The following is a 13,510-nucleotide window of genomic DNA, read 5'->3' as shown; positions in this document are numbered from 1 at the left end:
CACCTTCAGCAGCTGGCTTGTACGCAGCTCTCGCTGTCGGAACACAGGGCTGGCCTGGAGTGCTGCCAGGGCTCCCCGTTTCCCACAGGAAAACCTTCCCTGATGTGCCCTTGTCTCCTCATGTTCCTGTGACCTTCCCACAAGCTTCACAGCATCCCAGTACTCCCCACCACGGACCTGCCCAGAGTCTGTCTGCTCCAGCGGGGCCCGGAGCAGCGAGGGCAGGAGTGCAGCCCAGCACACGGGGCAGGTGAATGGTTGGCTGGAGAGGAAACCAATTCCCAGTTGCAGGCTCAGCTCCCTGCTGCCCCCTCTCCCTCATGAGCACTGCGATAACACCACTGCATTCACAAACCCCAGCACGTTTCTGCTCAGTCCCCAAGCCCAGGGAGCTCCCCAGGGCACGGCAGGGACATCCCAGCAGAGCACTGCTGCTCTTTTTCAACGCCTTTAGCCATAAACCCTCCCCTGCTGCGCTGCTCCCTGCAGCACCCCAGCTTCCCTCAGCCCCCTGAGGATGTGAGAGCACAGATCCCCTCCAGCAACCACACGAAAGAGTTAAGCCCAAAGTATGATTTTTAACTCAGACACCCACTCCCTCCAATGGAAGAAGTGGCTTTCCCAGCTCTGCTGGGGACACCTGGTAACAAATAACCTCTCTGAGTTGTCCTCAACAGGTTTCACGTTGCCATCCTCTCCCCACACTGGCACCTCTTCCCCAACAGCTGCAGCCGTGGAGGTAGCAGCCCAAGGGCACATTGCCATCCCCTCCCCAGCCCCGGGGTGTGGGGAAGCCTCCACCACCCTCTGCAGCTCAGTCTCACTGTGGACACCGGCAGGGCCTTCTGCTCCCTTCCCTCTGCCCCAGTACCCACCACCACTGGATTATGGCTGTCAGATGTTTCACCTTGTTTTCCCTATGGATCTCTTCTCCCTGAGTTTGCCTTTAAAAAAAAACCACCCCACCAATCAACCCCAAAACCTTCTGCTGACACCATCTGCCTCAACAACCTGAGGCAACAAATTCCACAAGTTTAGTACCTGCTCCTTAAAAGTTACTCCTCTGGTCTAGTTGTGACGATTTGCTGACTTAGCAGGTTGGCACCCAGCACCATCATAACTTGGAGAGCTCTGCAACAAGAGTCACAAATAAATCTGGGCTGCAAGGGACCTCTAGAGGACATGTGCTGCCACCTCCCGCTCACAGCGGGGCTGATCCTCCCTCACCTCTGCCTTTCCCTGGCCAAACTGAGCCATCTCACCTGGCAGCTGCTGCTCCATCCCATTTACCATTAGTGCCCTCCTCTAACTCCACTATGTCCTTCTGGAGACACGAAGTCCAGAGCTGCAAGCAGGACTCAAGGCACCAGCACAGCAAAACTCTTATAGAGCTGCAAAATAAAGGCAGTCTGTGTAAGTGTTGGTATTTGGTTTGTGCTTCTCTTCAGATTAAGCTTTAAAAAAATTCCCATATGGAGTTCAGAAGCCACCAGAAAAAGGGTTTTACCCCTCTTCTAACCTTCTTGCCACAACAGCACTACAGGTGGGTCACCCAGAGCTGAGCCCCTGCAGGGGATGAACCACCACCTCCCCCAGTCGAGCCCAGCACCTCCCAGGGGCAGAGGAAATGCCCCAGAAACCATGGTCTCGAGAGCAACTTGCATACTCCTACTCCCACATAAAGCCATCCTACAGTTTTAAAATATAACAAAATAGCCCAAGGAAGGAGAGAAACATAACAGCTGGAGAACTGCACAGCTTCCTAGATCTGGCCACCTCAAGGGAAGCACTGGTGGCAGGAGAGCAGGTACCACCTGAGACCTCTGCAGGCTCTGGTTTGGTACTAATGCAAATGCTGTCCCAAGCTACGTTTGTGCAGATATTGATAGCCCTGTGCTCTGAGCAGTGGTCAGCAGGGCCAGTTACACACCAGGCAAATCAGCACAGCACACACACAAGGCCAAACACTTCACAACCTTTCTGACTGTATCTATAAAGTCACTTGGCTGGTTGCAAAGATTTCCTCCTTCCACCTGGCTGGAGGGAGCCGACCTTGTCACTGGAAAGTGCTGCAAAATATTGTGCTTCTGAAAAAAACCCCCAGCAGATTTCAGCAGAGCCTCCCAGCAGCCTGCACATCACACAGGGGAGAGGCCAAACCTAGACCATTTCCCAGTTAAAGGAGGGGAATTCCTTGATTAAGGTTCACAGATGCAAAGAGTCAGTCACTAGTATTCGGTTAAAAATAAAAGTGCATCACTCCACAGGAAAAAACATCCCAAGAAGCTCAGGCTGCCTCCTTCCCTCTGCGCTAAACCACACTTACAGGCTTTGTTTTTACCTTCAACCAATCCTTTGGCACTTCTGAAGCTTTTTGACTGAATTCAATTTCAAATAAACAAGGTACAAAGTTTAACAACTTGCCCACATTCAGGACTGCTAAAAAAATAATTGCTAACTAGGCTTCATGAAAACAAAGCGAAGCCCTCGATCTAAGTACAAGTCAGTGCAGTTCGGCTGTACAAGAAAATCCTACTTTGCTACATCAGCCAGAAAATAAGGCTTTGGCTGTCCAGAACAGGTTCCATCAGCACCACAGGGCGCGGCGTCCACCATCCCCACTTCACACAGTGACACATGGAGAACATTCCCGGGTCTACAGACCGATTTCCAGCCGTGTCAGAGGAGCACAGGATGGCCCTGGGATGAAGCTGTGGGATCCAAAGCAGCCAGACTTGAGGCAGAAACTAAACCCTCCAGCCACGCACACTCCCCCCCCAGTCTGTCGCTATTTGTCATCGGCAACGTGCGCATATTATGGCAAAAGGTGATAAAATGGGGAGGGAGGAAAGAAATCCAACTAACCCAGTGCAATGTGGGCCATTCTGGCCGTTACCTCTGGCAGCCCGGGAAGCCTGGACGCTGTCGGAGCCGCGCCGGGAGCGACAGATCCCGCACAGACACACAGCACAGCGCACGGGAGGGAACAAGAGGGAAGGAGAGGAGGGCGGACGAGATGGAGGAATGAGATGGTTCTTCTCCTGGCAGGGCTGCCCGTAGCCGCAGGCTCTTCCAGTGCCCGACGGCCCACCGGGAGAGGGGGTGTGGGGGCTTTGGCAAGGTGACGGTTACATAAAGAAGAAGCTACAGAAAAAGAGAAAAAACAGAAGAAAAAAGAAACAGAGGTTCAGAATTGAAATGAAGGGGTGAGAGAGGGGGGGATAAAGGAGGAACAACATTTTAAAGTAAGTCATGAAGGAGGGAGCGTGCTGGGGAGGTGCCACACACACCAACTCCACCGGGGACGCCTGAGCTCCCCAAGACACCGGCTGAGGCGAGGAACACCCACACAACACCACAAAAAGGGACTGACAAACACCAGCACGAGCCCACAGAGGCACCTCAAAGGCACAGAACGACCTGCTGGGAAGGCAGAGGGTGACAGGTGACCCTCCTGTCACACTGTTACACAGCAAACGTTACAAAGGCCACGCAAAGACCAAAGCTTTGGGTAAAAATATATTTCCTCTCCCCACTTCAAGTGTTGGCACTATTTGGATCTGTAACCTGAAGCATATACAAGAAATAACTTGAGCTTATGCTCTAAGGTTATTATTCCATCTGTAATTCCAAAACTGAAATACTTTCACATCAAATAAAGTGACAATATCTAACAGATGCATACATATCACTTGCATTAACACTGTATGTCGGTTACACAATTATTTAGTTACAAACACGGGTTATTTTCCAATAGCAAGGTAATAAAGTCCTACATCTATGGTTTAAGGCAATCAGGATATTAAAAATGTATACAAATACAAGATTTCTACCGCTGTTCACAGCTTTATTTTCCGTGAATTAAAAAAACCCCTTCATATTTGTACAGCTCCTTGCTGGATATCACACACTGCAAATGCAACCTGGGCCCTCGGAGAAGGGACACTTCCCCCCTCTTCCAACACCTCCGAAGGGCAAAGGGAACTGGAGCCAAATGGACAGATCTGATGTGGTCACACACAAAAAGACACTTCCATCTGCACTTGGACGGTTCAGGAGAAGCAGAACAAGAGCTGCCTGGGGAAACACTGCTCGTGGTAAACACAGACATGTTTCCAGAGAGACACCGATCTCCCTGGTGGGATTTCAGGCTGGCTGTGACAAGGAGCCCAGGGTGGGTGCCAGGCACTACTTTCCCTGCTCCCAGAGAGCCACGTGCCACAGGAGATGCAAGACAATGCAGTATTTAATGACCACGAGCTCAAAGGGATCCTTCCCACTTAACTGCCCTCCCAGAAAGGAACTGTGCAAGCCCTGGATGGTTCTGGGGAAGCAAATCCTCATCCACCTCCTCCTTTTCATCTGCCTGCCAGACCCACGGGTGCCCAACCTGTACAGAGCAGTCACAGCCCCTCTCAGTAACCTGACTGTGTTTTTCCATCCTGGGGGTTTGTTTCATGCCCTGGGAACACCACCATCCCAGAAAAGACACGTTTCAGTGTGCTTTCCTGCTCCTTTACATGAGACTGAGGTTTGAAATGCAGTCAGGAGCAAGCAGCATCATCAGCTCGTTATCATGGCTGTCTAATAATCATGTTCCATGTGGCAGGGCCTCCCAAGCAAGGCTTTGCCCAACCATGTGTCCAGCTTCTGGCATGCAGGGAAGCTGCCCAGGGTTGCTCTAGGCACCCAACAGGAGCTGGATGTCGTGCTCCCTACAGCTTCTCTACAACAGCTCAGCACAAGCAGCCTGCAGGCAGAGTTTTAGGGGGGTTTTAGCCATGCCACTTGTAAGGAAGTGGACTTAATCACCCAGAAAAGCATGACTGGTTTCCTGTCAGGAGCGAGGCAGGAAGGTGAGCATCTTGCTGCTGTACTTACATGCAAAGGTGAAAGCACATCCAGCCAGCCCTGAGTGTATCACTCACTCCATGCACACACCAGGGGCTACTGTGAAAAAAGGCATTAGAAAGAAAAGCAAGAAGTGCAGCAGTGATAAGCTAAACATGGCTCAGGGGTTTAAGGTGAAAAAAAAGAAGTCATTATCATCTCCTGTGGTGAAAACCAAAACAATACCTTGGACATCTGCAAGCTTGTGGTTTATTCCCAGTTTCTCCAACACAGCTTGCTTTTTGCTGGAGAAAGAAACTCAACCCAAAAGTCATTAATGCACTTGGCCACTGCTTTCTGTCAAAAAGCAAAAGCTCAACTCAGCTGATTTCCCCTGCTAAACATCCCTTGAAGGGCTGTTAAATGAAGCAGTACAAATAAATGTTAAAATTAAGTTTTCAACTTGGCACAAAACACTGGTAATTAAAAAGAGGACATGCACAGAGACAGCTGAAGTTGAAGCATATTGCCACGAGCACTCGGTGATGGGCATGTGATTGGACTGTAAAAAACTCATGCAAACAACCCAAGCTTCTTCCTTCATAACTCAAGATTTTAAAGCTGGGTTTGCCAGAAGCCACAGGAACCAGAATTTCATTTTTCCAAACAACCCTGCAGCAAACCTATTTAACATGGCAAAAAGTGCATTGTTGGCAAAACCAGGAGGTCAAAAAAACCCAAACAAACAGAAAAGAAAAGGATAAAAGGGCCAACCATTTTATTTCCAGCTTACTTATCCACTCTTCTGTTCTGTCCAAGACATGGCATTTAGACATCCTCTTCCCAAAGCCATGTTTAAGCAGTGAGGGTTAAAAGCAAGACAACCCACAAGCTAACCCCCCCAGCACACTTCTCAACAGCAACACTTGAGGAAGAAGTAACAAAAACAAGTGATAATTCTGCCCTTTTTTTTGCCCTGGAGAAAAATTCCATTCAGAAACAAGCAAAGAGCTGCAGTGTGTGAGACTCAGGTGGGAGGAGTTATGTGTAGGAGTGCTTTAAAGAAAGGAAAGGAGACTCCCCAGCCAGGAGCAGAGCAAGTGCTGGCTGTGCATCAGCAGGAGAGAAAGGAACCCAGGGTCATAGGATAAGCATGGCTCGCCACTTCTGGGGAAGGAAGGGAAAGACTCTGTCCAAAAGCAATGGTATAGAAAATACACATTAAACAGATCCCCTTCCACCCTGCACTGGCCCAGAGCAAGGCCTGGCTTATCCTACATGTCCTTGGCACATTCAAGGGACACCTGAATGGGACACTGCTCCTGGTGCAGGAGGGCTGGTGGGGAGCACCGAGTGTGTCCAGGTATCTTCTCTCCCTTGACCTGGAATTGTGGATCCCACTGCAAGTCTGTATTTAACTGAGTGCAGGAACGCTCCTGGAGGCTCTAAGAGGATGTTGAAGGCTCTGTGTCCCCCCTGCCCAAGCATTTGGTTCCACAAGGGCTGCTAACCCGTTGGAAACCAGGTAGGATTTTAAGGGAGGTTCCAAAGGTTTCGAGCAAGTACTGCAGGGACAGCGGTGCTGGGAACGCTCCTGCCCCCGGGCACCCTCAGCTGCTGCGCTCAACTGGAAGGGTGGCTGTGAAAGACAGGCCAGCACAGGACAACAAACCCCAGCCACGGTCAGGTCAGACAACAAAAACAGCAACTAAAACACATTATCATGCAAATGTCATGGCATGCAGGGTCAGTTACACTGGGTTATCTACACACACCCCCCTCCCTCTCTCCCCAGCAGCTACTGCTGGAACACATCAGCTACTCCAGGAATATGGGCCAGGTTAAACTCCAGGTTTAGCCACGCCATGGGCTGGCTGTGACATTCCTACAGCAGCGATTCCCTCGGGCTGGTTTCTGCCGGTCCAGGGGCTGCCTCAGCACAGGTTACTGCAGCACTGAGGACACCTGAGCCAGTCAGCCCTGCTCACCTGAGCTGCTGACACCCAGCCCTGACTCTTGGTTAAACTGGGGGCCAAAACTGATTTACAGCTGGTGGTTTTGGTGACAAAAACACATGGGTATTGTTATCTTGTCCCTCCACCCGCCCCTGAACTTCCAGTTGCATACAGTCCTGTACCCATCCCTCTTCCTTCTTGTTCCCCCTATGTTATTAGATGAGTTAATAGTTATTCATGTTAAAAAATGAAAAAAGAAAACCAAAAAAGAAAAAGAAAACAGATGGCAGAGACACATTACTGCAAAAGCAGGTGAATGCAGGAACATCCTTGGCTCGACAGGCTTTATGTGAAGCTTGCACTGCAAGTTAAAAAAAGAACAAAAAACAAAAAAGTTAGCACTAATTGAACTCAAAATGAAAAAAAAAAAAATAAAAGAAAGCCAGGAGAGCCGACACCAGCAACTCGCTCCGGTGGGTGGGCATGCACATGGATCATGGAATTACAAAGGAACTCAACCTCAAGGCCAGGCTCTACTCCAGCCTATGACAAGCAAACGTAGAAAGAAAAACCAAGGGGGCAGAACTACTGACCAACCAACCATGTAAGCTGGGCCAGAGCAGCCATGGGGGACTGAAAACTTACATAGAAAGGAACTTGAAAAAAAAAAAAATCCCCAAGTCTTACATTTGGTTTTCAGAAATAGGCTGAAATAAACCGAAACAGCCCCCAAACAGATGGTCCCAGCTCCTGGGGGCTGAGGATGAGCAGTAACACAGTGGTACATGCTGAGGCATGTGGCCATCTCCCAAACAGCAGGCAAGCACCAGAAGGCTGTTGGCTGCTCTGATCTGGGCTATTGCCAGGAACTGCCTCCAGGCTGTACAGGTTTGAAGCACAGCCCCATCCCAAAATTACAGCAGGGGCTCGGTGAGTATGCTCAGCCTCACATTCAGGTGATCACTCGAGTACACCTCTCCAGTCACCCCTGAAATGTCTGGGGTATGCAGATGTGCTGTCCCCAGAACAGCACACTGCTGCCATCAGGCCAGGGCCCCAACAATTCTAGATTAAAAATGAGTACAAGCTAGGGAATTCCTGGAGGAATCGCCTGGAAATCGGGAAGGCCAAGCTCTCCCTCAGGGAGTCAGGCCAGCAGCAGATTTCACCCTGAGCCTTCCCTCCAGCATGCACAGCACAATGGAAAGTCTCTGGTCTCCAAGTTGGAGAGATCTGATCCCACATTGAGAATAAAAAAGCACTCCTGTGATTAACTTTCTGGGGAGGCTGCAGGTGTCAGGCATGGCAAGGACTTCTCTGGCAACTGCACAAGAAGCACCGCAGGCCATGTCAGCAGAAAGAGAGAGGATGGAAGCCTTTAACCACACAAACTGCAGCTGCTCATCAGAGTGCAAAGAGAAACTCAAAGCCTTTGGAAACCCAAGGTGTGCTACAGGGCAGAAGTGTCAGCACTTCCCTTGAAAGCCTCCGTTAGTAACTGCGACACTAAAGAACAACGGCAGCAGGTACAGCACCTGGTGTGGAGCACAAAGGACACACTAAAACACGGGGATGTTCCTCAGGGCAGAGTGTCTGTGAATGCATCAGCAAAGCAGAACCTGTGTTGGTCACTGTCACTGGAAACATCCCTGTCTCACTCACGACACTGTGCACGTGAAAGCCAACTTCCCAGGAGCAAAGAGTAGCTACACAAAGAGACAGAACTCCCCAGACCATCCTGCACTGCACTGATCTCGGATCTAAGATGAAAAATCTGACTGCAGAGTTCTTAAAAACATTAAGCTACCAACTCTGTAAAGAGTTAAGAAAGAGGGCCTTCAAAACTTCCTATTCTTTCTAGAAAACACATCACCATGTCTGAATTCTCAGGTGAGAGAAGACAGGGGTTTCAGCCTATCCTGCTTACAGCCATGGCTGCAGGAGGGTGTTTCAGCACGCCTGGACCCCACAGGTCCGTAAGGATTCCTAGCCAAGCAGAGCATGCAGCACACAGCACTCCTTGTATTCCAGCGGGTGCCCACAGCCAGGTTCTCAACCAGCATCGAGCAGCAGGGCTCCATAGGAGCTACATCAATTGACCTCAGCTGAGGAACCAGCCCCAGGCCCTCCCCACCTTCCCCGGGGCAGAAGCAACAACTGCTGGGCACCGACCCAGCAGCAGGGCCGGGGACAAGCAGCGAGGGTGAAGTGCCAAGCTGTACAAACACACCAGTCCAGCTGCAGTGCAAGTCCCCTCCTGGGCTCGCGCTCTCACACAGCTCACACCAGGCTTCAGCTCCCAGCTGAGCGAGGCAGACACAGGTGTCTGTGCCACAGCCCCACTGGCATTTGGTTCTTCCAGCGTTAATTGGCAGGAACACCCCCCCGCTCTCTCGGCCAGTAAAAGCAGTGTGGAACTGTCGTTTTTGTGTGTGGGTTAACCGAGTGTTTTCCAGGGAGATTTGCTGCACCCCCCCTCGACAGCTTTCCCAGTGGCAGGTACCAACTAGCACCGTTAGCACAGATGGCCCAAGAAGGACTTGCATGAGCACCCTCTTACTAGGAATGGGCAAAACCAAGAGGGTATGGGGTTACACCCCTAGGGTACGGATATAAAATAGTAAAAAACAGTGCCATGATCTTTCTAAAAGGTAAGGGTTTCTTAGCTTATTATGTCAACTCCATACAACCACAAATGCCATTTAACTGCAATTACGGTACCATAGTAGTTTGTTTTTCTTTAAAAAAATAACCAAAGCTTCTTGTCTTTAAAGCAAGCTTCCAAGTAATCACTTTTGGCACTAGCATTTCCCATGTAAAAACAACATGGTGGTTTTGGTTTCTAAGCTACTTCTACTTACAACTACAACCTTAAGGAATGGGAACTGGAGACCACCGGTGAAAGAAAGGACAGGTAGTGACTCCCTTAATAATTTTGGCTCAGGCAAATAAATCTGAGTCCAGAACATCTCACAGCTGTTCCAGAAGATGCTGGAGAAATCACAAGTCAAACCTCCACCATCCGATTGCTCTCCCACACCAGTCAGACTTCAACTTAAAATTTGAAGGTACTCTTCTAGAGAAAAATTAAGATCGTGTCCCTGGCCCACCCTTTAGAAAAAATATTTTATTTGATCAGGCTGATAAAAGCCCTTTTTTCCAGTCTGGTGATGGGAAAAAGCAAATACAGACATGCAGCAAGAAGAAAAAAAAACAACCTCCCAAAACTGTAACAAACCCTACAAAGGATGTGGGTGACATCCGCTTACTTTTTCTTGTCCTTGTCTTTCTTGGTTTGTTGAGAACCTGCCTGCTGAGCCTGTGACTGTAACAGCTGAGCTGCTGCCTTCTTCTTCTGGAAGTTGTTCAGCTCTTCCTCCAGTTCCTTCTTTTTGTCTTCCACTTTCTTCTTCTCTTCTTGGTGAGTCCTCTTTAGATGGTCAAACTTTTCATGAAGCTGCCGGGACAGAGACAATGAGAACTGGATGGGAAGAGAGGCACGTTCCACCACACATTCCATCCCCCACTGCTTTATACCGACTGGACTCCATCCTGCTTGTGCCAAGCAAGAAAACAGTCATTGAGGGCCATACTTTTCTCTGTACCACATGTTCCTCTGTGAGGCACGAGGAGCAGCTCCCTCCCATAGCAGGACATGTTCTGGAAAAGCCCCAGCCTAAACCCTCAGAGTCCCCCGAGTTACAAAAGACTCACATCTTTCTCTGCTTCCTTCAGCTCTGCTTCCTTCTCCTTCACTCGCATGACAAACATCTGCCTCATTTCATCCTCCTTCTTCTGGAGTTCGCCCAGGAATTCATTCCTCTTTGCTTCATAAGTCTCTTGGAGACTGTTGGAAAGACACAGAACCCCGTCAGAGCCGTGCTTCACGCACAGCCACCAGCTCCCAGCCTTTGGTGACCTTACACTTGAGTTGTCTCGTCACAGAGTATCATCAGAGGTCCCCGAGTACCACAGAGGCACGATCCTCCCCACCAAACCCCGTCCCAGCTCGCTAGATGGCAGCAGTGGGAGACAAATGGGAAAGGAACCGCCGAGCTCCGTGACTAGGATCCTGCACATCACTGAGCAGGCAGGGTGACTGTCCTCCAAAAGCAGCAGCCACTATGTAAGCGCCTACACCAACCCCCGATGCCCACAGGGCTTGTGATCCGCCTGAGTCACACCCCCTCCCTTCTCCCACTGTTTGCGCCGAGTCTCGTCATTCCAAGTGCAGGATTTGTGGAGCAGGCACAGTGTGAAATCTGCCTTCGTGTAGTTCTTTAATCTCGATGCTGACACACAGCAAAACTCATTTTCACTACTCACTGCTAATGGATTCGGATCAGGGGCTTGATTATATAAAGCCACCTCTCGGGAGACCTCTCTTTCTCCTTTGGCCTTTCTGAACAAGCATCAGCCCCCTCCTCCAAATAACCACATAACTGGATTCCCTCCTTCCTTCATTCCCCCTCTACTCCTTGGCATTCCTTTATTTCCCCAGCACTGAGATAGGCAGCACAGATTTGGGACATAAAATATGCTGTCCATGCACCTCTGAGATTTTCAGAGCCTGTCAGGAACTCTGGACACCAAATTCCTCTTTATTTTATTCCTTAAATGGATTTGGATAGCCCAGCCGTAACGATAGTGTGGGAATGATAACTATTTCCCCCAAGAGGCTTTTCTGAAAACGCATTTCTTAAATGAAAACTCCACTGATAACACACAGACACACTGCATCCATGTGCCCAGGGAACACATTAACCACTGGGCCAGGGGAACATCCTAATTCCAATGACATCAAGCTTTTGTCTTTCCTGGCAGTGTTGGGTTTTTCGGTGGCTTTTTGTTGCTTTTCTTTGGGGGGGGTGGGATATTGAACTGGGGAACAGAACTTGACACATTATCCCAAGTGTTTAATTCTGCTAATTAACAGGCACTTCAGTTGCCTCCTAGCATACTCTCCAGACAGGATGCCCAGAGCTCTTCTGGCAGAGCACTGGCCGCCCTGGAGGAATCACACCATTCCAGATGACCACAGCAGCCTCCCACACATGGAAGCAAAAATACTGATTCTAAAAATGACAAAAATCCTTTCATGGGAGAGCAGGGCAAGAGCCGTCTTTGGTTCTTCACTAAATCCAGAACCAGATCTCTCACAGCAGAAGGAGATCTGGAGACTTGAATCAAAATCTCCCTAAAATTCAGTTTTGGATTTCATACTCCGATTGTGGACACAAATGTAAACTCCTAAGCCCTTCTGAAGGATCTGGCTAGATTCTAGGAAAACCCAGAGGGCAGGTGAGCCTCTGCTGCTCAGTGAGCACAAACTGAATCTGCAACTAGTGACACACTGTACTAGGGAGCAGCAGAGCCTTACAGACCAAACCAGAAAGCTCTGTACACTGTTCATCCCATCCTGTACTGCAAACGTCCCTTGCAAAGCTCATTCCCAAAAACACAATGCCGGGTGATGGACAAGCAGGAAAAGGCTGCCAGGAGCCAGGGGTGCAGGGGCTTCCTGTTAAATTGTCCCAGGTTCAAAGCTTCATTCTCTGCTGCAGTGACTCCGAGTTCAGAGGAGCCAAGTTCTCAGAGAAACTGGCCGGGTAACTCCCAGGCTGCATGTGAAAAAAACAATTACAGCCCCAAGGAATAACAGTCCAAACCAACTGGGATCCCTGCAGCTTCTCACAGACAAAGATGACAAGGGAATTAGCTTTTTAAGTACACAAACATATGAGCCCAGATTACAAGAGTAACTCGATTCCCCAGCACACCCACACACACAGAGGGATGCCCTGGCAAATAATATTCCTTGAAAAAAAGATGTGTTTTGAAAAGGTTAACCAGAGCAGCAGAGAAACCAGCCCACAGCAGAAGGGTCTCTGTGCAGAGGACTCCATTTCATGGAGCAGATGCCTGTGGGGATCCTGGTGCTGCTCCCTCCTCATCTCGTGCAGCTGGGCCAAGCAGGGGGGGTTCTGCCAGCAAAGTGGGGGTCTCAACCATCACCAATTCCCCTTTTTCACACCTCACACCAATGGTTTGCTGGGGCCTTCTGCCCTGGTCCCCCTGAGATTGTCCAAAGGCTCTCTGCTCCTGGCTGATGCAAGCTGGCTGAGGAGCAGCAGCCCCTGTGGCTCCCCGGGCCCCAGTGCAGGGAAAGGCATCCTTTTGATCCCTGAGCTCAGAGAGAACATCTTCCTCATATCAGATATACATCAGTCTTGGCTAAACAGCTTGGGATCATGGGGTTTGTTTGTTTATTGGAGGGAAAAGGCACCCAGAGGGAACTGCTCTGAACTAGCACGTACCAGATGGAGAAATTCTGTACATTTTCATTTCCTTTCTACTTATAGCTTGGTCAAAAAGAGGCCTCGTGTACAGGAAGCAATGGAAATTCCTCAGATTCCTCAAAAGGAAGGGCTGAGCCCATCTTAAGCCCTAGCTCTCCAGAAAGGAAATCCAATAAAGCTTCACACTTGGGCTTAGTAACAGAACTGGGCTTGACTGATTCCAGCAGAGTGTCTGTGCTGCAGAAGAAATGCAGCTGCATCAACTCAGCCTGTCAAATAAAACCCCAAACTAGTGCCAATCCCTGACACACACGGGTGTTATGGGGGTAAAACCCCCCACTGATGCACTTGAATTCTGACTGGGGCAGAGAGGAGCGTGGGATGCTGGTAAGGCAGAGGGTGCAATTATTGGGGAAAAGTTGGGGA

The 13,510-nt window shown here is 49.7% G+C and overlaps 1 protein-coding gene across 5 annotated transcripts in view; it reads right to left on the bottom strand.

The window, feature by feature from the left end:
- The window catches only part of SEPTIN11 (septin 11), a 46,453-nt gene that overhangs the window by 482 nt on the left and 32,461 nt on the right, over window positions 1-13,510 (bottom strand). For 3 of the 5 annotated variants that reach the window (XM_032685594.1, XM_032685592.1, XM_032685593.1), the window contains exons 8-11: window positions 10,500-10,632; window positions 10,055-10,242; window positions 1,263-1,391; window positions 4-1,131 (exon numbers count right to left, since the gene is read on the bottom strand). In XM_032685594.1, coding sequence (XP_032541485.1) covers window positions 1,056-1,131; window positions 1,263-1,391; window positions 10,055-10,242; window positions 10,500-10,632 — 526 coding nt within the window. In that variant the 3' untranslated portion in view covers window positions 4-1,055. Of the gene's footprint in view, window positions 1-3; window positions 1,132-1,262; window positions 1,392-1,412; window positions 3,145-3,506; window positions 7,147-10,054; window positions 10,243-10,499; window positions 10,633-13,510 lie in introns of those variants that run through there. The other 2 variants (XM_032685596.1, XM_032685595.1) reach the window with 2 other exon arrangements.

This window comes from Chiroxiphia lanceolata, chromosome 4, assembly GCF_009829145.1.
Source record: "Chiroxiphia lanceolata isolate bChiLan1 chromosome 4, bChiLan1.pri, whole genome shotgun sequence".
Classification (NCBI taxonomy): Eukaryota; Metazoa; Chordata; class Aves; order Passeriformes; family Pipridae; genus Chiroxiphia; species Chiroxiphia lanceolata.
This window is presented reverse-complemented; position numbering and strand designations above follow the sequence as displayed.